Source organism: Hippoglossus stenolepis, chromosome 12 (assembly GCF_022539355.2).
Source record: "Hippoglossus stenolepis isolate QCI-W04-F060 chromosome 12, HSTE1.2, whole genome shotgun sequence".
In the NCBI taxonomy this organism is placed as follows: domain Eukaryota; kingdom Metazoa; phylum Chordata; class Actinopteri; order Pleuronectiformes; family Pleuronectidae; genus Hippoglossus; species Hippoglossus stenolepis.
This window is the reverse complement of record NC_061494.1, coordinates 15,551,212-15,574,078: the sequence shown is the minus strand read 5'-3', so window position 1 is coordinate 15,574,078 and position 22,867 is coordinate 15,551,212. Positions and strand designations below refer to the sequence as shown.

The window sequence follows — 22,867 nt, the reverse complement described above, 5'->3', positions numbered from 1 at the left end:
ACACAGTGTAATGGACCAGTTTGACAGTTTGAAATAAGATTAGTCACTTTATTGCTAAATGCAGCTGTTAGCTTAGCTCAGCAAAGGAAACAGGGGAAAACATATTGTGACCAGCTGTTTATCCAGGGCTGTCCCAGTTTCAAGCTTGGTGTCCCGAGTCCTGGCAAATATATATAAAACACTAAATATCCCAGGTTCAATGGTTATCTGTTATGCCGAGTAGACAGTCGGCCTTCTCTAAAGAGTTTGTGGATTTCAGTTTTTGCACAACTTTTAGAAGTGCTGGTCGCAGTGTGGAGTGTCTCTGGTAACTTTGTGCAAAAAAAGCAGATAATTACATATCACAAAATATTGATTACTTTAATACAGCAGACCTGGAATAATGTTTTTGTAATGCGAGGTGTTTTAATATTTAATCTACCTTAAACAACCAAAAAATCTGAAACAGTTCCCAGAACAACAACAGTTTAATTCAACAGCACCTCCAGCTACAGTTTTCAAAAATGACCATTAACGTTAAAACAACCTCTGTGCAACATTTTCAACAAAACCCCTATATAATAACCTTCATAAACATTAAAGGTTTATTCCAGGGCTATTGCACTAGAAATACATTTGTTTAGGCTTCACGTGATAAACTCCCAATGGCAAATAGTACACATGAACAATGATGTGAACACCATGCGATATGTAGTCGCAAATCTTTACTCTGGGGCAATGGTGCAATAATGTGTGATCACAGCAGGGATTTCAAGCTGAGAAAATGAAATAATTCCACATGGCCAAAAGTAATAGGATCAGAACGAACAGCAGCGGAAAAGCAGATATCGCAGACACATCATTAATGCAGTCAACATAATTATCACAACAGCCATATCTGGAGAACACACACACACACACACACTTGGGAAAGTCTTATACGTGTTGCTCTATCTTTCTCTAACTCACTGCCAAAGCACATTCAGGCTTGGAGTGCTATTTATCTCTGCAGTAGCCCGTAACAGGTGCTTCAGTGCGGTCATGGGTACGGAGAAGCCACGGCCGTGTTCGTAAGCCACACACCCCCCGAACACACCAGATCAATCCTGGGGGCTGTTTCCATGCTCCGGCCCGTCAGCCCTGCTCGCTGGCATTTACACAAGATGACTCAGTCAGCGACAGGGACAAAGCAAAAGCTTAGTGACCCAATGGAGAAACATCGTAATTATGAGGACGTGGAGCAGGTAACTAGTGGAAAGACGAAATGCTTGCTGCATGAGAAGTGGCCATGGAGAGAGATTCGTAGCTCTGCGATTGTTTAAGTAGACGTGGCCATAAATAGAAAGGTAAATGTAATTTGGAGTAACGTGCTTCTCTTTCTTTCTTTCCTTTTCTCTCTTTGTCTATCGGACCTCTCATAATCCACGCTTGGCAATGCACATAGCAACCATCTAGAATTTTCTATGCGCTAACGTTTTAGACACAGACAAAGCTAAATGCTGTAGGGCCAGTAAGGGGACCAGGTGAGGCAAAGACACTATACGTCACATTGTTGTATCCCATTTCAATGAATGTGTATGTGAGTAAGAGTTTTATATGTTTATACTTGAATATGAAGATAATTGAACATTTGAGATAACTCTTTACCTCATTCTCTTTTTAAAAAGTGTGGGCAAATTGACAAGCTAATTCTCTGGCCTTGTACATTTGTATGCACTACAATAGGGGAAATCCGAGTGTATCTTTGAAGGTTCATCAATAGCCATACCTTGCCGAGATTATTCAGAAAGGCTATCGTTGGTCAGGCCCACATTTTTGTATTTTGTGATCTTGATAACCTCCCTCAGATGAACATGAACATACAACATTACCTACAAAGTTACCTACAAATTTAGCAGTGAACAGGGTGGCCTGGGTTGGCAACGACTTCTACAGTCTAAGAACTGTAAAATGTAATTATTATATAAGAGTAGAAAGAGAACATGTTTTTGCTCACATCAGAAATAGAAATGTATGTTTTTTGTTTTTTTTTTCCTTTTCCTTTACTTGGAGTGAAAAGTGCTGAGCCCCAGTATTAAATGACCTAATGAGGCATGTCCATGAATCACTCGCGGCACTTCTCAACCTCATATCTCCTGCCATCAATCAAACTCTGCTCTTCCTCCGCTGTCCGGTGAGCAACCAGGTACAGGGTAATGGATGGTGCCCAGCGTCAGCCTCCTCACCTTTCCCCAGCAACCCTCGTCTGTCCACAGGAAAGAGCAATGACTCAATGCTGCTATAGCGGAAGCCATCATTGGCTTGTTTGTCTAGATTCAGATATGGTGAAAAGTTATTGTTATAAGGAGGATGAGGGTGACGTCATCAGCTAGATGTAGTAGAAAGTGCATTTACTCCACTTAAGTACAGCTGTGAAGTACTTGAGCAATTTTGAAGGCTGATATTCTCAATATTTACTTTTTCTATTGTTTAATGAAGAACTTTTACTGGTTTGTAAGTGTTACTTTTAAGGATTGAGTACGTCTTCCACCACCAAAAGGCAAATATCCAACATGCAGTCTGTCACTGCCTCTAATGTTCTGAATGTGTTTTATTCCTGCGTTGTTACTTTATGTTGATGTGGGCTAAGTAACATCATTGTGTATCTGCCTGAGTGCCATCCATCACGGCCATTTATCTGATGCTGATAACCTTATCTATAATCTAGGAGAGCTGATGCAGGATTCCTCTATAATGCGACCTTGAATGTCCTTCGCCAGATGTTTTTAAGTATCAAGAAAAAAATCGACAACATGAGGTCCAAGCTAACTTTTGAAGAATAGACAGTGAAAACAGATATTGTCCTTCCGTTGTAAATGTCTGTGAACGTTGCCTGAAGCCATCGGGTGTAATAATGACCCAACAACATCCTGTAAATCCCTTCAAGTTACTTTGACAGACACGTCCCTCCCGGTTGCTCCCTCTCTCCGTCCCTCGTACAAATCCAAACAAAAGCAACACACGAGATGAACTTCACGGTAATGTGACATCATAACATGTTGTCATGGTAACATCCCAGGGCGTACAGAGTTACATTTGCTACGCCATATTCCTCGCAAGGGGCATAAAACCCAATGACATACCTCAGCTCCTTTAAAGACGGTTCTCGTCCAGAGGGAAAAGAAAAAGCCTGTCCCCTGATTAATGCTGCCATTACTTAGAAATCCTTAGAATAATGTAGTAGCCAAACACACTCTCGATCATGTGCTTGTAAGTGTGGAAACGGAAAGACTACAGTTTGTGTCCAGGAATCAGATCACACTCCACTTATCTAATTGTCTTTTTGCCACCATCTGAATTCTGTGATCTGTTAAAGGCTGGATATAAGCAATACAGCATATCTTCCATTATATCACTCAGTAGTGTCAAACCAGAATCTGTATAGGTGAACTTGTTTATTCAGACCGCCTCAGCATTAGCAGCTAAACATACCATGAAATTGAACTAGCAAGTTTCGAAATTTCTCATCTCAGGACACGCAATCTCAAAATTGATTCACCGTGTCAAAATGTATCATATGGGCTGTTACAGTAGGACTATCACATCAGGGGTAGATCCTGAAAAACACGGCGCCCACTATCTCATAAACAGACACTTGGTTTTCAAAAGAAGATACACACATGCATGCGAAGACCCACAATCAGCTCTGATCTAACAAAAAAAATATCACGATTTCAAAATATATTCTATTTTTTCATGTGTTTATTCAGCTGAGAGTAGGAGATTTTTGTGGGTTTGTGAAACACCATGACGACGGGTAGCAAAATAGAACTACATACAGTGCTTCTGTCTCTCTCTTGCATGCACTCTCACTCACACACACACACACAGAGGGACACACATGCACACACACTTCAGATCTATGCACAGCAGGATCCATCTATCCAGTAGAACATGCTTCTGCATCACCCCAGCTGAGGCCGAGTGTTATTTTTGGGCCGGGGCTCATCTCTGTTCACAGGCAAGAAACATGTACACGCAGGAAAACATGGTGGGAAGTGCACAGGAACATGCACAGAGAGAAAAAAACCACATACATACACTTTTTATAAAGCACATTTAAACTGATTGCACAGTGTTGACATGAGCCGACGCGGAAAAGCTAAACAATGGGGAAAGAGGAAACTACTCCAGAATCACTGTGTTTAAATCTCTTTGCAACACAATATTAACAAATAGGTGAGATAAATAGCACATTACCTAAAATCTCACTCACAACATCAAATTCTGTGCAAGATTTCATTTTTCTGGATTCAACGACAGCACAATACAGTCGCACACTACGGACACAGCTACCGTCCCATCAAACTGCATTTGCTTGTTCCGTTTAGCAAAACCTCTTGTCCTTTAAGGTTTTATCAGTATTCTGGAGATAGAGCATCACATTATGCAGCGCCAACCACCCTGGCATTATCTCCGCTTGTGACAGATCGGCCTGCCATTGTGCCTGCCACAGTGCAGTGTGCATTAACATTAAACAGCTTGGCTGGCCGTCTGCCTGTCTCCGCGTCCTCCAGGAATACAAGGAGACTCGGCAGCCATGAATGCAACCCGGAAAGCACCTGTCACTGCCAATGGCACGCCGCGTGGAGCCCATGAAATCCACCCCTGCTTCACTTATTAACAGCACTTCAAACAAATGAAGGAAAGTAGGAATTTTGGAAACGCAGAGGTACTCACATAATTTGATGCCAGGTCTGGGTGTAGAAAGTCGATGCCTGAAATGTGAATTTGACATTAATCAGTGATTATGCATGATAAGGAATGTGTTACAGAGGATAGTACGACCTCAAGTGTCTTTTTGCTGTTACAACAAAGTTTCATGTTTGTTCAGTTTTAATAATGAATTGGATTCTGACAAAAACAAACAGATAACGCTGGATATGGAACGATGCTAAAACATTAATAAACAAATAATAAACTGATTGAAAGTAAATGGCTGACCAGAAGATTGTTTAAGTTGATTGATCAATATCATCAAGTTCTATTGAAAAGAGGTGGCTTTTCTTTTCTGGTCATATCATAAAATAAATATCTTTGGGTTTTAAACTTGAAATGTGAGCGTCACCATGAGATCTGTGTGGTCTATCATGTGCTCTTTTATTTTTTTTTACTTTACTTTTACTCATTTCCATTTTTATACTTATTTATATTCATCAATATTGCATTTGTGTATTGATATACGATGTATGTAAGTGTAAGTATAAGTAAGTATTATCCCTACACAATATTGCAGACAACTTTTCTGCCACTAGCTGCTGCTGTGAACATGAGCAATGGGCCATTTTTCACATTACAAGACAAGACAGTAAATAGATAAAAAAAAATACATTTCTAACTCCATACCTGGGGATTTTAAAGATTTAATGAAACGTAAGCTGAGACAATTCAACAACACTGAAGGCCTAAAAATGGAAAGTAAGTATAATTTAAAAATTTTGTACAGTTGCTGAATGGCAATTTAATCTAGTGAGTCACCATACAAACATGAATTACTAACCATTCTGTACCAGTACATATTTTTCCTAACATATTCAGCGCACCAGGGGTCACATATTCTAGAAAGTGACCTGTTGTTAGTCCTCATGGTGTTGTTAATTAAACAGATAAGAGCAAAGTATTTAATTGAATTTGTCCCGGGGACAAAACAACAGCACGTCACGCTCACCGTCGTCCATGATGGCGATTGTGACTCCTTTGCCCGTGTAGCCCAGTTGCCAAGCTTCAGCCACATTAAGATCCAGCCCAGGGGTTCCGTCTGCCTGGCCTGTGTTTATCTAATCATTCAGACAACATGGAGAACATCCATGACTCATGGCACCCAGGTGAGCCACCATTAGGAAATTAGTCAGTATGGAGGATGTGTGTGTGTGTGTGTGGGGGGGAGGGGAGGCAATAGATAAGGACCGTTCGGGGGTGGGAGAGGGAAGGTGAGAGGAAGGGGAAGTAAATGTCAGCGATACGCCGCATTCATCGGACACGCCAGATGAATGACAGCAAGCTCGCCGTGCCATAAAAGTCACGCTTGCAAGTTAGGGTAAACAAGAGGGGAGGAAACTAAGCGGGAGGAAAGCAGCGATGAGATGGCGCGCACAATATTGTCCAGGCTAATTAACGAATGAATAACAACATTGATTCAGAAAGTAGTGGGGAATATGCCTGGCCTCCGAGTAATTAAGGTGGAAGAATGTGGATTGGTGCGAAAGGTCAGGAGGCACGCATGCAGCTGCCGGGCTGATTACTCACCAGATACCACTGTTTGGTGAATAGAGGGTCGCTCATGTTGACTTCAATGTCATTGAGATCTCTGTAGCCTCGCTTCTGACGACTGAAGCCGTCTTGGTCAAACACATTCTTCACCTGGAGAAAAAAGAAATGCGAGATCAGGGTTGGTTGGAAGTAAATGACGGTCTTATAAAACATTTACATGGGGATTATGCAAAGAGCAAAAGGTGCAGAACAGCTGAAAATGTAAATAAAAGTGGAATAAGAGCAGAATTTCTTGCAACCGGCTGAGACGTAGGCAGCAGCTGCTCTCTGCACAAAGTCAGCAAACCCAGCTCGACTGTACCAAACAGGCAGAACGCCTTAAATTAAAGGGGCTAGTCATCCTCTCCAAATCCGAGGGCCAAGGCTTCCAAACTCACCTGCCCCCTCGAATGATGGAGATATTTTTCCTCTGACGACATTCTCGGCAAAAAAGCCGCAGCAATTACGATCAGAAATGCCCAAGACACGAACAGCTGTGGTTTATATTACAAATACTTAGCGAAAGCTGCCACAATACCTTGAAGATAAGATATGACGGAGCCAGTAAATGACGGGGATAAATGTCTTACACGTAAATACAGGTGCTCGATTAGCATGGGGACTGTCAGCAGAGCGATTATCATTATTTATACGGTATTTACCTCTTCTACAGATTACACTCCCAATGTTTCCCTGACATCATATTTGCCAGTAGATATGAGGTCAATAGTGATCAACGCGAGCCCATCAACGCAGCCGTGCTAATTGGAAATCCCCGTCCCCTGTGAGGTTGTTAGTGAATTTAATCAGACAACCACCTTCATCAAATGAAGAAACCAAACTGAGGAGGTGAGGCAGAGGTGAAGGAAATGCAACTCTAGTAATCAATAGCTAAACCAAGCCTGAAGAGAAGCTCTCAATGTGCAATGTATTACCAGCTACCAACCAGTAGAGCACATAACACCGCCAAGGCCCAACAGTCCCCCTCTGAAACCACATCTGGATTCATTGCATTCTGATTTGAATTTGGATTGAATTGCACAAACTCATAAATATCCCCCGAACATGCCAGATTTTTGGGATCCGCCCCCTAATCCGGACACAAAACACAATTTAATGGGCTCGTCCCCGACTCATTCTGCTTCCTTCCACTGAGTTCCGTGGTAATCCCTCCTGTAGCTTTTGCAGAATCTCGCTGACAAACAAACCAACAAACAAAGAAAACGGAAGGGGGACACAACCTCCTTGGCAGAGGGAACAATCTGTTTGTCACAGATCAATGTCATTGATTTGATATGAAGGTTTAGATCCTTCTCTGTCTCTTAATGCGTGTGCGGGGGTGTAGGTTAACAAGAAAGGCTTGAAGCCGGCCTTTCATTTCACAGGAAATTCTCAACACGACAAATAAATCCATACCTCATTGACAAGAAATCCCTATAATGCCGCTTCCATACCGGAGTTATTGATGCTAATAAAAATGAAATGTCGTCTTTTCACAGTTCGAAAGCTGCGTTTTGAAAACGTGCTCCTGCCCACTAAATGTTCCTGTTGTGCTTATCCCTGAGCAAATTCACTCTCGTGCATCTGAGGGAACCAGGCATTGTCCGCTGTGTTTACCGCCACAGATAAGAGAGCGGAGCAGCACTTAAGACAGCCTTTTAAAGCGGCCACAGCCTATTCATCCACATCTTTCTTTTATGGCACACTCCAGGCGGCATCAGCATCACCATCAGGAGGCAAACACACAGTGTAAATGGACTCAGTCAGTAAATCCTTTAAATAACAAGTCGGCCCTGGAAAGTACAGCTACATTTGCATGTTTACTGTCTTGGAGGATTTTGAAACGCTGAGGGGAAACCAGTGTTTTTGAATTAGCCTCATGTTACATTTGTCATCACATCATTTAATTCACATTCGGAGGGAGACTGCCAGTACACTTCACATTATAGCCCGCCCTCCCACTCCGTCCATCATCCATTTATTCCATCACTTGGCAGGAGAGCCGGTATTTCCCTTGAGACAGCATGTGACACTGCCCACTCACAACATCAAACAGTGCCCGTGCACCACCATCACTCTCCGCCTTTGCCTGCTCGCAACTCACAATGCTTCGGTTCACCTCAAATCAAAGAGCCACGGCCGCCTCGCTCTTTTCGGCTTGTCCTTATTTCCTTTCTTCCCCCAGACATGTTCCTTTCAGGGTCAAGGGATACTGCTCATTCACAAAGATTTCTTCTTCTTTTTTTATTATTATTATTATTATTATTACTATTTTCCAAATGTGTTAATTCAACCCCACTTCCTAATATGTGCCTGAAACAGACTTTGAATGCATTTATCTCATGTGAAAAAATATGGGAGGAAGGAATCATGCATGGATGGATGAATCGATGGACGGATAGATGGATGGATGACTGGAAGGATAGATGGATGGATGGATGGGGTGAGGGCAGGGATGTGTGAATACATGGACATCACATTTGCAATCAATGTAGCGCTTGAGATGGAAAAGGAGAAAGATGAAGAGAGTGTAGAGAAAGATGAAGAGCGTAGACACAAGGAAGTGGGTCAACAGGCCACATTAATAGAGTCCAACATGGCTCCTGGGAAACTGAGCAATCCATCCAGTTCACTACAGTGAATTCAGTGCTACAATAAGACATGTTGTAAGTATGTTGAACGAGTGCGTAACGACTCCTTTTAAATATAAAAATCACTTAATAGATGACAGCAAATTGTGCAATTCTATTCTATTTTTAACCTTTATTTTTTACCTTTTTTACAAATACATTTTCTAAAGCATCAAATGAGCTCCTTCCTTGTTGACAGAACCACACGAGGAAGACTGAGATACGTCCGCCCTTCTATCTTGAAAAGTGGTGTGGCGGACACTTCAGCATGATAAACAGTCGACGTTAAATGAGACTCTCTGACCTCATCCATCCACGAGATGCACAAAAATCAATAGCTGCAGTGTCGCATATGAGCACGTCAAGCATCTGATTAAAACCCGGCACTGGACCGTGGACCCGAGCACTGTGTCCACGCTGTCTCACTTCCATTAGCTGTATTAGCTCAGTGGAGTGGCGCGCATTTATTTTCATTAGTGCCTCTCACAACTGCAATTAGATAGGTTGGTTGATTGTCTGCAGCAGAGACCTCCACTTTCACTGCACCCAACTGTGGGCAGAGCTCATAACGCCCAGTGCTTAGATTCAGATAAGACGCAGCAGATCTTTTATATCACAAAGTCAATAAAATGATTATTTTGAAAAATAAGTGAACAGTCTCAGGCCTTTTTTCAAGCAAAAAGGCAGAATATTTACTGGTTCCAGCCTCTAAAATGTGATAATTTGCAGCTTGGCCTTGTCTTACAGCTGAATATCTTTGGGTTCTGGACTGTAAAAAAAAGTAATTGCCCACAAGCACTCTGGGTAATTGTGAGGGACATTAATTTTCTATTTTCTGACCTTGAATAGATTAAATACCATAAAAAAATAAGCAGATTCATTGATTGTAAAATAATAATGAAGATGAAGTAATAAAATGAATGCAGCTTCTCATAAAAGATGTTTGTCTCTCATTACCACATCTCAATACATATTGTTACAGCTTAAATCTTGCAAATAATTTTAATGTGAGTTGATACATTTTAAATAACATATTAGAAATGCATGATATGATATTAGAACATTACTGATTATATGACTTAGTATAATTTGAAACACTGAAATTCTCAAAATCCAAAGGTGAAGCATGAATAGGAATGACATTTAAAACAATATTTAGAAATGGATATTGAATCAGTGGCGTCTCACCAGGTTTTAAGTTGCCCTGATAACTGAGATAAGACCGAATAGAAAGTCAGAAAGTACCAAGGATCTGTGACAGTATAACTCTTTGTTGATACTTAAAGAAAGACCAGAACATGCAATGATTTATTTATCTATCGCAAAAGCAATGACCCCAACAATCAACAACAGTGTTCTTCGCTCCCTGTATTCAACATATCGACTACAGTTCTTTAATTTTCTTGGTCACAAGGGAATTCCAAAGATTCTGAGAGGAAACAGTCCCACTCAGGTGCTATAATAAATGTTATAAAGACAACAAGACGAGTGGGGACTGTGACATCATCAGGTACTGTGAACAGGCACACAGTTCACACTTTCTTATCCTGCTCGCCTCATGCTAGCAGGGTGTTGTTTTCACCCATCACAAAATAACTCAACACTTCATGGGCAGATTTTCACCAAACTTGGTGAGCTTACCATTTGGGCGGGTTTCTCCAAATTATTCACTTTTGGAGTTGGTCGGTCAGATGTCAAGGTCAAAGTCAACCAAAATATGGCCTGAACATTTTTTTTCAAGATATCCCCGCAAATAACAGAGAGAAAATCCAAAGCTTTTATTGATCAGAAAATGATTCTGTATCATGTGACGTCATATGATAATTGATGGACTGTATAGTTAAAAAATGCATTTTACAAAGGAAACATGTACCTTTGCTTCCTATTGGACTGTGGACATGACCTAAGGCTCATATAACCTAGATCTGAAAATGAGTTATGAATTACATCATCATTACATCACTATGAAATCAGACTCTGACATCATACAGAGCAGTAATGTATTAACTGTTGCAACCAATCAAATTTGAGACACAATAAAAAAGCTTCTATAGATTAACCAATCAGTTGTCATCAAATAATGTCAGTATGAAATGATATTATTACAATATAAAGAAGCCATCATTGCCTGATTGGAGTATATATTATGCATGCAGGGTATCCATCGCCCCTCCAATACTTTTCACTTTGCCATGGTTGTGTTGATTCTCTTTGTATCTGACTATTGTTGCCACATTTGGAGCATAAACACAAACAGACTATCAAAGACCCAACTATGGAGGAAACTAATTCTTCATCTCACCATCAAGAACACAATGTACTAATTTCTTTTTGCAAGGTGCATCCAACTTCCATACGGTAACATAAAGAACCGGATTTCCCGCTGTACTTAACATAAATACTCGCCTCAAAATAAGTATTGTCATGCAAAGTGAAGAGGTAGCCATGCTGCTGTGGGCACATGTAGACAAGAAACAAACGCTGCTCTATCCTCAGTGTGTATCTCTGTGTGTATGCTCACCCTGCGGTCTTTTTGGAGCCGCTGTCTGCTGCGGATGCTGCGTTTGCTTCGCCTCTCTGAGGAGTCCTGAGGATAGAAGTGAAAGAGCCCCTCTCCAAAGGAAAGCTGGTTTTAAAAAAAAAGAAAGGAAGACGATGGATGAGGAGTACAGAAGCAGAGATTAGTACAAACACAGAGGCAGCCGTTAGACACTGTGAGAAAGGCAAATCAAACAATACAATAGAATATAAATGGAGGAGAAGGACAGAGGGTCATCCTCCAGGTGGGAATAGGGGCGCTGATTCCCTGGATTTCAGCGAGGAGCTATTTTAAGGCACTAGAGAACAATGCTGGAATCAACCATAATAAATCACAAGGGCAGGGAATGAGACGCATCATCCAGAGCTTTCCCTCCGGCACTGGGCACAGATTAAAGACCCCCTTATGCTTTAGTAACCACCAGGGTGCAGGTCAATCCTAAAAATAAATGCTCTCAGATGCGCCTGTCACATCTAATGTGAAAATGTGAAAAAGAAATTGTTGTGGAAGGATGAGGATTATTCTTATCTAGCACTGCTCTTTAATTCTGCTTCTGTTGCCCCAGTAGACAAACACTTATGTGATGCAAAGAGAGAGAAAAGCAATTAGAAATAATGCACTTATATTGAATCTTCTTACAGCAATTAAGATTTATTATTGGATACTGGCTGAGTACAGATGTGTCTCTCTCCATCTCTCCACTCTGTTTGTGCTCACATCTGTACGTGTGTCCCGGTTCTGTGTCCCGGTCTGCTTAATTAAGCAACAACAGAATAGAATTCAAACCACACAGACATTGTTTAATGATGCATATCCCATCAAGACAAATATAGCTGCCGATTACATAACCTGGGAGGCAGGGAGGCAGAAGATGGGGGTGGGTGGGTGGGAATGGGGGGTGATCTGGAGCCTATACAAGAAAAATAACAGGCAATCACAGGAGTGGTGATGCTGCACGACCACGACGCAGATATCACAACGTGACGAGTTACAGACTGGAAATGTTTTATTTTTTTGTGGAGGTATAAAAAAAAAGGTGGAATCCTCATTCACAGCAGCTCAGACACTCCTCTGTTCACCGCTACGCCTCACTGGCTACGGCTCCAGCCAATTTCACCCAAACATTTATTTTGACATGTGACAAGGCAATCACACACACACACACACACACACACACACACACACACACACACACACACACACACACACACACACACACACACACACACACACACACACACACACACACACACACACACAGTGTCAGGGAATAATTTCTATTAGTCTGCCATTAAAAGCTTGTTATGAGTCTTTGACATGTTGTGATGTGTTTGTCAGTCTCAGGTGAGTAAAAGGCCATGTCTGCGGGCAAGGCCACGTATGTCACTAAAAGCAGTGAGTGAATACATTGTGCACTCAGTGTGTGAGAGAGAGAAAAGGTGTGTTTTTAGGGGGGAAATCGTATAATTAAACATAAAACAACAAAAATAAACAAGCTAGTTCTCATCCATTAATGGGATTTAATGACTACAAATACAAAAATAAAACATAGAAAATCCCAAACTCCATGTTATGAGAGAAACCCTGTTGTTCTAATAGATTTTCCCTTGCTTTTCAGGGGTATTTAGCTTTTCTGGACATTGGATCATTTCATTGTTTTCACATAGCCTATTAATGAATATGGACTGGGCAGAGTTGAATCAACAGCCATTGGGCCACAAGCCAATGGGCAACCTACTTAATAGGACCTGCATTTTAGTAGGAATGACGTCATCAAATTGGGAAAAAGTATAATGAAGTCAAAGCAAAAGAAAACACAGACAAGCTTTTTAGTGTCTTCTCCTCTGTTCTGTGCAAGCTGCTGAATACTGTCTATCACTGTTTCTGGTACAAGACAGAAAAACAAACGTTGCCAAACAGCCTCGTGTTTTAGTGTTTGATTTAAATAGTAGATTCGCAATTATAGATTATTAATTGATGTTTGTTTTCTCAACACTATACGCTTATGGTGCGAGTGTAGTGCATGGCAGTGGAGCACCCCTACCTTTCGGGCACTCTGGAACCCATGTTGTGTTGCAAGTTGGTGCGCCTCATCCTGTGCGTCCTCGTGCAACTGGACCAGGAGATGGTCCGTCAACACTCCGTCTGCAGCCTGCGTCGCCAGCAGCAGCAGCAGCGGCGGCAGCAGCGCGTTCAGCAGCACCGTAAATCCCGCGGCTGTCCCGTGTCGAGCTGTTCCGCGCATCGTGTCTGGCTCGTGTCAATCAGCCCCGTCTGCCTGCAGCCTGCCTGCCCGTCGGAGTGCGATCAGTGTGCGGGATGCTCCTCGCCGATGGTGGGAGGAGGAGGAGGAGGAGGAAGAGGAGGAGGATGAAGAGGAGGAGGATGCAAAAGGGGGGTCGAGTCAAAGCCTTTGCGGACGCATCTCCCTCGTTGCCAGCTGATGGAGACCACTGGGAGTTGGATTTCACTCCGCTTCTGATGTGCGCGCTTGTGCGTTGTGCTGGACCAAAACCTGCATCCTCAGCTTTCTGTCTCTCCTCCTCCTCCTCCTTCCATCTGTAATTCATTTACCTTCCTCGCTCGGGTAGTTTCTGCGCGTGACGTTGTACCAATGGGCTCCGGCGGGTGTGTCTCCCGGTTTCCTTCCCCGGATGAGCTCGGGGACACTTTTCAGCACCTTGGAGAGTTCCTCCCATCATGATAGCGTTTTTATTGATTAGTGTCTGCAGCTGATTGGACAACACGTCCACCTAATGTCTCATTGAGGACTAGAGTGGCATAGCCTCATGATGACCTCTTCCATATTCCTATTTAATCCTTGCATGTAGATTTACATAACTCAGTTCTACACCAGGCCTATCCCTGCAGTTCTTTTTTTAGATTTGACATACTGTATATAACTCCATGATGACCAGATTGACCCTCACTGTGTGGTGGAATGTAAGAACAGTCCTGCTGGATGATAATTGGTCATTTGGATGAGCAGCAGGTCTTTAGGGGCCTGTAGAAGGACTGCTCTTACAAAGACTGGCTCATTAAAAGACTACAGCTCGACTGCTTTGCTCCTGCTTCCCTGCTGCTATACGCCGATGACCTACATGAATGAGATACAGAGCTGCTGCTGCTGAAGGATTTAACAATGACGTGTATGTAAGTAAAGTAGAGAGCGAGAGAAAATGAGGATTTCCTTGAAAAGGACCATGCATGCCGCACAGCCAGCAGTTTCTACCGCTTAGTTCTTTTCAGTTCAACCCTAAAGGCTTGGTGGTCACCTCCTGCAAGACTTCTCTACAAGATAGTAAACTATTCCGGACCCCCGGATGTATGTCTCTTTGATTAATTTGATATGCCTGTTGTTGTTTTTTTACTTAATTATATCAATCAATCAATCACATTTTATTTATATAGCCCGTATTCACAAATCATTATTTGCCTCATGTGGCTTAAGGTGCAATATCCTCAGCCCTTAACCCTGAAGCTCAGAGAGAGTTGCAAATGAGGGATGTCTCTCCCGGGATGGACAGAAGTGCAACAGATGGGATCCATGAGAAAAGAGATTGTCTAACATAAATGAAGGCGTGTTGTTTAAAGTACTTTTACAAAAAAAATGTCTAACAGAGATGAAGCAGCATTACAATTGTAATGACAGCAGTACTGGTGGAATATGTGAGCAGGCACATTGTATATCTAAGCAATCAAATTGTAATCACAATCGACGATCAGCTGCCACCACGATCCACGATTTGCGATCCATGATCACAATCACGATTTGGTCGCAGCCTCGATCCTGGATCTACAACGATAAAGCACAAGGACTCCGGGTAAGAAGTCAACTCAGTAACATGTGCTGATGAGACATTAATGTGATGACGAGGAGGAGAGGAGGAAAGAGAAGGAAAGGAAAACACAAGAAATGTCTTGGAAAGATATAGTGCAAGTATTCAAAATATTGTCAACATAGAGCACCAGTATATTGTGATAATTTTAAGGGATATATGTGGAAACATTTCACGGTCTGGCTTAAAGTGTTTTGGCAGATGATCATGAGGATTAAGTGCAAGTGCAAGTTTTTCTCTTTTTTTTTCTCTTGAATAAAACTAATAAGATCTCCTGGGGTCTCGTATTTTATTCTGCCCTCAGAAACCCTAATATATATATTTAAGTATTCAGTATTGCATACATTTCATAGAGACAGTTTCGTAAAATCCAATTAAAATCAATTCAGTGATGAGAAATGATAAGTTTTCATGCTCTGCAGTCTTATTGGTAAATTATTTCACTTGTTTGGTAAAAAGTGAGATAAAGTGAACATGAAGAAAATAAGAGAAGCTTTGTAAAATATGCATTATGCCCTATTTTGTTCTTAAAGAATCTAAAGATGCAATTTATCACAATAATGGTGCAATGTTCGCTCTTTCATATTATTATCTGGAATGCGTGGTTACAAGGAAGTGCAGTGGCACAGGAATCGGTTATCATAGATGACTGGAACAATAATGAAGGGGGGTTTTCTGTAAGTGGCTCCACTTTACTAATCACTGTTTCCATGCTCCCTGCAGACCTCTTCCCACACTGCTGCCATCCTGCAGCCCAGAGATTATTTATTTAGCTCGGGCAAGTCCGCATCCTTCCCTTCTCCATCACTTCACCATTCTTCACCGCTGGGCCCCCTGTGACTGATCCACAGTGCTGAATCACAGGCACTGTATCCTCTTCATCATCTATATGTCTGAGAGAAGCTATGGAGAAAAGCTGCAGCATCTGCTCCTTTTAGACAGCGCTGGGCTTATCTGACAAATCAATAACAATTTATGTTGTGAGAGGATGTTGCTCTGCTTCAGGTATGATTGTGATTTCTAGTGTCATGGTGGAAATCACGTCACTCAGTTATGCATTATATAATCTACAAGCAGTTGTGTATAATATGGTTATTTCTTAGCACTTATGTTGAAGAATAAGACTTGAATAATAACTTTATTTATGTAGTGATCTTCTATATTCTAGCTTTTATGCACAGCACTTTCATTCATACACCGTAAACATAAATGTCAGGGGCTTTTTTGGAAGTGCTTTTTAAGTATTGCCCAAGGACACCTCTGCGTACGGACTGGAGGAGCCAGGAATCAAACCAACAACCTTCTGATTGTTGGACAAACCGCTCTACCTCCTGTCCATAATAGAGTAATAAGACAGTAAGTTGGAATCCATTTGAACCCTAATGCAGACTACAGGCCTGTTTTTACACTGTTTTAATGCTTTAGCACTTCATAATGGTTTATTATTCGGCTAGAATTGCTCATAAATTAGATTTTAGAGCCATAAGGACTCTGAACTCTTTGCAACCATGACATGCATGCACTTTAAATACTCTGCACTGTCAACACAGTTACTGTATGGGGTATTGTCCTGTCCATATATTGGGTAGTGTCACCACTGTCATGCTTTACCAAAATGAATTCCAACAACCTGTGGTCATTAATACATGATTCTGATTCATCATTAATAGGATACAGTAGGATTACTGTGTCTGTGAATGTATTAACTAACAGGATACATATCTGCAAATGCATAATGTGAAACATATAAGACCAATATCTAAAACCAATGTTTTATGGTCATTTCTATATTTTATCACCTTCATCAAATGTTCAAGCTCTGTTTATTTCAATTAAGTGCAGGAAATTAGTGAAGACTTTAGGGAAATACCTAATAAATACCTGTGGAATATCTAATACATTTATTATGTTTCTGATTAAAATAAATTCGATTGAGCACATGCTTGAAAAGATTCAGCTCATAATCATTTCCAAAGCAGAGGCGTCTCTGCTCATGTTCATGAAATGAGGAAATGTAACTTTATCTTACCAACTGGATTAGGAGTTTTACAGTGTTTGCAATGTTATCACAATAAGAATTTCCATGTTGACATTTTTTTAACCAATTATTTTAAGTATGGGTTTCACACAAAATCTTGTGCACATCCAACCCTCTGCTTTCAAGACATTTAGTTATGTTGATATAAATGTGTCTTAGTCTTCCCCATTTTTCTTATTACAGACATTTTATTTTATAAAAATCCTTTATGACTTGTGGACTTCATTGAGAACTGATCTGTCCATTAAAATAGTAATAACATGTCTGTATTATGGTTTGTTTGATACTTGTGACTTGTTGGAACTAGAAACCTTAAATTATTGATTTAAACTGTACCATCAGACAACCCTTATAGATTAGCTGTGAAGTGATGGAGCTGTTTAGAAGCACGGATGTGTTTCAGTATCGTTGGAGGAGGAGCTGAAAAACACAGATCTTTAATCTTTCATATTCGCCCCGAGGCTGGAGTGGAGGCCTGTCAGTGTTTCCACTGAGTTTCAGCGAATGCAAGAGAGATCATGTCGGCACCTACAAGCTGATACTCAGCAGATAATCAAGCATGCATACGCACACACACACACACACACACACACACACACACACACACACACACACACACACACACACACACGCACACACACACGCACACACGCACACACACACACACACGCACACAGACCAAAACACGCAGCTCACACAACTGTGACAAAGCCTCTGAAATATCTGCCACCAAACTCTCGACCAGACTGGAAATGTTCACTGGCTCTCAGAGACGAGAGCATTGATCTACACTTGGTGGCGTTTTCAATGTTAAATCAAATCAACCAATCAATCTACAACAAAGCAGACTGTCTAAATGCAGAGTTTAGGATTAGAGCTCCCATTTTTTTTTAGATGGTGATGCAATTTAAAGTCACCGATCAAAAAAACCACTGACACCCACTAACCTGCCTTTTGTTTGCAATATGAATGGATACAATCAGCACTCTCGGGTCAGATGACTCTGCAGTAAACAGGTTTGTACTGTTTCCAATTGGCACTAACAGAAACATGACACTCGGATGTTCTCCAGGAAGAAGCTCTTCCTCATTCTCTCATACCCACTAATGTTGGTGTAAAAGAGGTCTGAGAGATAAAGTCCTGCAAATGGAGCCGTGGGCCAGTCAACATATAAGAGCCTCTAAAAAACTCAGAGAGGCAGAGATAAAAAGACAAAAGCAAAAAAAGGGCCTTTCTTGTCCCTCCCTGTAGTTAAGCTGTCATTTCAGAGGCAGCTCCACACTCTGCTGCTCTGTGAGCGCCGCTGCTCAAGTTGTGGGACGGGATGTCTCTGAGTGAATGGAGTAGAGGGGGGGGGGGATTGTGGGTACTCTATCTGCATTGATTGCAGTGTGGATAGTGTCAGGAGCCGCACTTCTGATGGTTTCATTCGCAGTCTGGCTCGCTCTCGCCTCTCTCTGTGGCCCGCCTCTCTCTCTCTCTCTCTCTCTCTCTCTTCTCGCTCTATAGGAAGCCGCCGTCTGCCTCTGGCTCCGCGAGATAAGATGTCGGCCTTCACAGGTAGACGGCTATCAAAACCCGCAGACAGCACATGGGTCATCACGATGTCGGAGGGATGACAGGTGATGACATATCATTACTCCAGTGTCACTTTGCTTTAAATCCTAGACTTCAACTGTGGTCTTCTATAGACAAGGGAGCCGCCTGTTAAATAAGTCTCGGTTGAATCATGTGTGAAAATCAATTCTTACTCCTGTGAATAAAGGGACACAAAACTTTTGGACTGCGTGCACAGCGGTGTAAGCAGTGGAAAGTCTCATAGTTCTGATATTCAAGAGCGACCTGCAGCCGCAGTGAGTCACTGTGGAGGAAGGGTTTAATTGCAGCCTCTCTACAAGCAGACGAGGCTGTAAAAGTGTGATGTACAGATCCATTACTTCTATCAGGCCAGCTGGAAGAGCAGATAGCAGGGAGCAGAGGGGACAGCACGAGGGTATGTTGGAACCTGATGTGACGTGAGGTGCGGCAGACAGAAAAGAAAGAAAGGCCAAGTACCGTCTCGATTTGCCCCGGATCACACAACCTGGCACAGAAGATGATTAAATTAAACTCATCCTTCAACTTTATTCATTCACACTTTTTATGTTCCTCCGTGACCCCCGTCTCCTTCTCGCTCCACTCTTCCATCTCCGAAAATTGTCAAGTCGCCGCAAGTGCTGTTTTCATCCCCCCCTTCCAGGTCTGTGGGAGTCTCAGGAAAGACTCTTCCGACTGGTGGGAGAAGATTTAATTTGCGTTACCACAACCCATAGCTTTGATTTGTGAGGTCCAGCACTACCCTGTTGTGTGATGTTTTGATTTTCTCTCGGCGGGGTGCTGGCTAACCACGGACACCATTGGTATTCCTGCGTGTGCTCCTTTATGGCTTTGAGCTAACCTTGAACATAATAAAATGTGTGAAGTACTGTTGTACTTCAGAGAGTCTAACATGTAGTCTATTCATGAAGTGAAGAGGTTGCAGCGAGTCACTTTCCCACACAGATCTGACCCCAACTTGACAAAAGCTATTAAAATTTTTAACAAGTTAAAAAAGGGATTATTGATTGATACTTGATTAGTTTTCCTTATTGAAATTAATATATTTCAAACAGGAGAGATTTTGGCTGCTTTTAGACACTGAACCTTGGAATATCCCCTGAAATTATCTTGAGGGGCTGAGTGAGAGAACCCAAATGTCTGATTCAGTTGCTGAGGACATTCTCCAGGTTTTCTCCTGCCACCGGTAATAACTCCTGAGAATGTCCAAGAAGTTATGTGAGAAAACAGCAGTGTGATGATGACATTCCTAACATGCGACTCACGAAAAACTGATAAAAATACAAACAAAAAGACAACAACTAAGTTCCGGGTGAAAAAGAGGTGCCACACATGTAGGGGATGCAGATGAAGATGTCAACTTCGAAAGAATTCCAGATCTTTTGGTGTTAAGGGCTAATGTTAAGGGCTAATGCTGGTGTCGAAAAAATACAAGTGAAAATGAGGAGATTAGAATAAGATAACTGTATTTTGAACACAGGAATATACTTTGAACACCATGGAAGCAGTGAATTAGGTGCTTTTGAATAGAAGGAGACTTCTACCCTGATCCTACAAACACTAGGTGGTGGTGATGAAGAATGACACAGGAACATGTGGCGTCTGATGAAGGGATTCTGGTTGGACGTTTTGACGGGAGATGACCCAGTATCCAGAGTTGAGGTGGTGTATTGGGGTGGAGGTGGATCACTCATTGGTCTCAGTACTGAACAGACAGCTAAATGACGGGATGGGGAGAGAACATTTTAAACTGATTGGTTCAAGGTGATCGTGCCAGGTTGTGATTGGATGAAAAGAGAGAAACGAGCTGGTGGAGACTAGAGATAGCAGCAACTGTGCATGAGACTAAGGAGGCATGATGTGCAGAACAACTTTCACTAAGCTTCATATGTCAAATCTTAAATATGCATTTACTTTTGAGCCACAGAAACAACCACTCGGATACTTTATATCCTTCTAAGTTGACACGGTAAACTTGTCCGCAGAGTGATGCCTGTTTACACATCCAGCTGACACAGAGAAACATCTTCTTTCATTCATTCGGATGATGTCCACTAGCTTGTTAGTATCTTTGCCTGGCTGCTGTTTGGTACTGTAGTTGGTGGGTAGTGTACAGAGGGGTTAGTGTTTGCTATAAAAGCAGTTAGAGTGAACATAATCATTAAAGTTGTGGGCAAAGAAATGGAAACAGTGAGTGAAAAAGTTCCATTGGGTTCCACAGTTGGCTCTGTGGGGCAATGAGTAACCACTAAAACGTTGTTATGTAAAAAATACTGACCGCAACTACTATTAAAAAGCCTATTACCAAACAAACTACAAACGATAATATTATCATATACTGTTTCATAATAATGTTGCAATCACATAAAGTTTGTTTTATGATTTGTGGGCATCATTATTTTTTATCTCCACACCTTTGCTGTTCTTTTTAAAAAGCAGGGAACAAATGTAGGAGCCATCACAAAGTTATTTCACCTGCTGCGTTATGTTTTATTCACCACCTGGAAAGATAAACTACGCAATCGTTTTCCTTATTTTCCAGAAATAAAAAGCAGCCATTTTTTTCTCTTTCGCCTGCTCCTTCCATAAATCCTTTTACACATAAACTTGCCGAGTTCGTGACAAAGCTCAGCCATGGGGAGAGGGAATTTTATTTTCTTAATATTACGATATTATTAATAGTCTCTGGAAACCCAATCCGCCATCACAGCCTGTAGCAGAGCAGTTCTCCCCACAGCTTTCCTCACAAACAGCGATGGAGGTGCAGCGAGAGAACGCTGCCACCTGCTTTGTCATTCAGAGCATACTCGGAATATTAATTTAGTTTAATTGGAAAAGAAAAACAACTGCGCGGGCAAAGAATATGCGTAATCACAACAATTATTTCCCCGTGTGTTACTTATTTTGAGGTGAGTTCGCTGCGATGTCTAATGAACACGCCACCTAGGAGGGAATGAAAGAACATACAAATTAAATTCATGGATGAATCACGTTCATTGAGAGAGAGAAGGAAAAAACACCTAGTCTGATTTTGATTAATTATCAAACCCACACATTCACTTTGGAAGAAATTGCATCTTTCACGTTTCAACAGAAAATGTCCCGGGCGACATCATAAAATGGGGACAGATGGACTGTTTATAAAATGGGGACAGATAGAGACAGTTCAAGTTTGCCGTTTTCCTACCTCACTTAAACAGTCAACGTCTTATTTATTTGGCTTTCATGAATAGTTCAGTGACACTTATAGATTCAAGATTCAAATATTTTTATTGTCATATTACTCAGTTGCAATAAAATTGTAAGGGGCCTTTTCATCCAAGATATATATATATGTAGCAGATAGAATAACGATTTACCTTATTTCAAACATTTGAATTGAAGATGTTCATATTGAGGCGTGTTGTAAACACACACACTTTGCTTCCATAAGGTCACTGGATTCCTGCTTTGCTGCTAATGAAAAATGTCCAAACTGTGTCAGCACCTGTCTGCGATAATTTGATTCGTGTCACTGAGGAACAGTCAGATTGGCATTTCGGGAACATGTGTTTTGACCTTTTTCAGGTAGAAAAGCCCCAGGTTGTTTGGGCTGTGTCTTAAGCGGAGCTCATTTGCCAGCAGCTACGACTGTGTCACATAATGTGCTTTGTCAAAAGCGCTACAGTAATCAGCTAAATGATATCAGCGGGTGCTTCAGAGTTTACAGTGAGTTCGTGGATGAGCAATTCTCATCTTTGAGGCACGAGTCTGTGCCCAGCGTGGATTCAGAAATTATGTTGTTGTCAGGGCCGCAGGGGTTTAATTGCCATTACTAGTGTTTCATGCTGAGTGTCCCCCAACACGCCGGCATCAAACACCTCGAACGCTTTATGCTTCTGGGGATTTCGGTTGGTCACTGCGGAAAAAAATACGTCAAAGTAATTTTGTTTTTCCAACCAAAGCCTCCTGAGCTGGA

The 22,867-nt window shown here is 41.7% G+C and overlaps 1 protein-coding gene across 1 annotated transcript in view; it reads right to left on the bottom strand.

Moving 5' to 3' along the window:
- pcsk2 (proprotein convertase subtilisin/kexin type 2) overlaps positions 1–14,011 on the bottom strand; it is a 28,442-nt gene extending 14,431 nt beyond the window's left edge. The window contains exons 1-5 of the mRNA XM_035173365.2: positions 13,481–14,011; positions 11,419–11,523; positions 6,265–6,378; positions 5,687–5,795; positions 4,699–4,736 (exon numbers count right to left, since the gene is read on the bottom strand). Coding sequence (XP_035029256.1) covers positions 4,699–4,736; positions 5,687–5,795; positions 6,265–6,378; positions 11,419–11,523; positions 13,481–13,681 — 567 coding nt within the window. The 5' untranslated portion in view covers positions 13,682–14,011. The remainder of the gene's footprint in view (positions 1–4,698; positions 4,737–5,686; positions 5,796–6,264; positions 6,379–11,418; positions 11,524–13,480) is intronic.
- Between the last annotated feature and the right edge of the window lie 8,856 nt (positions 14,012–22,867).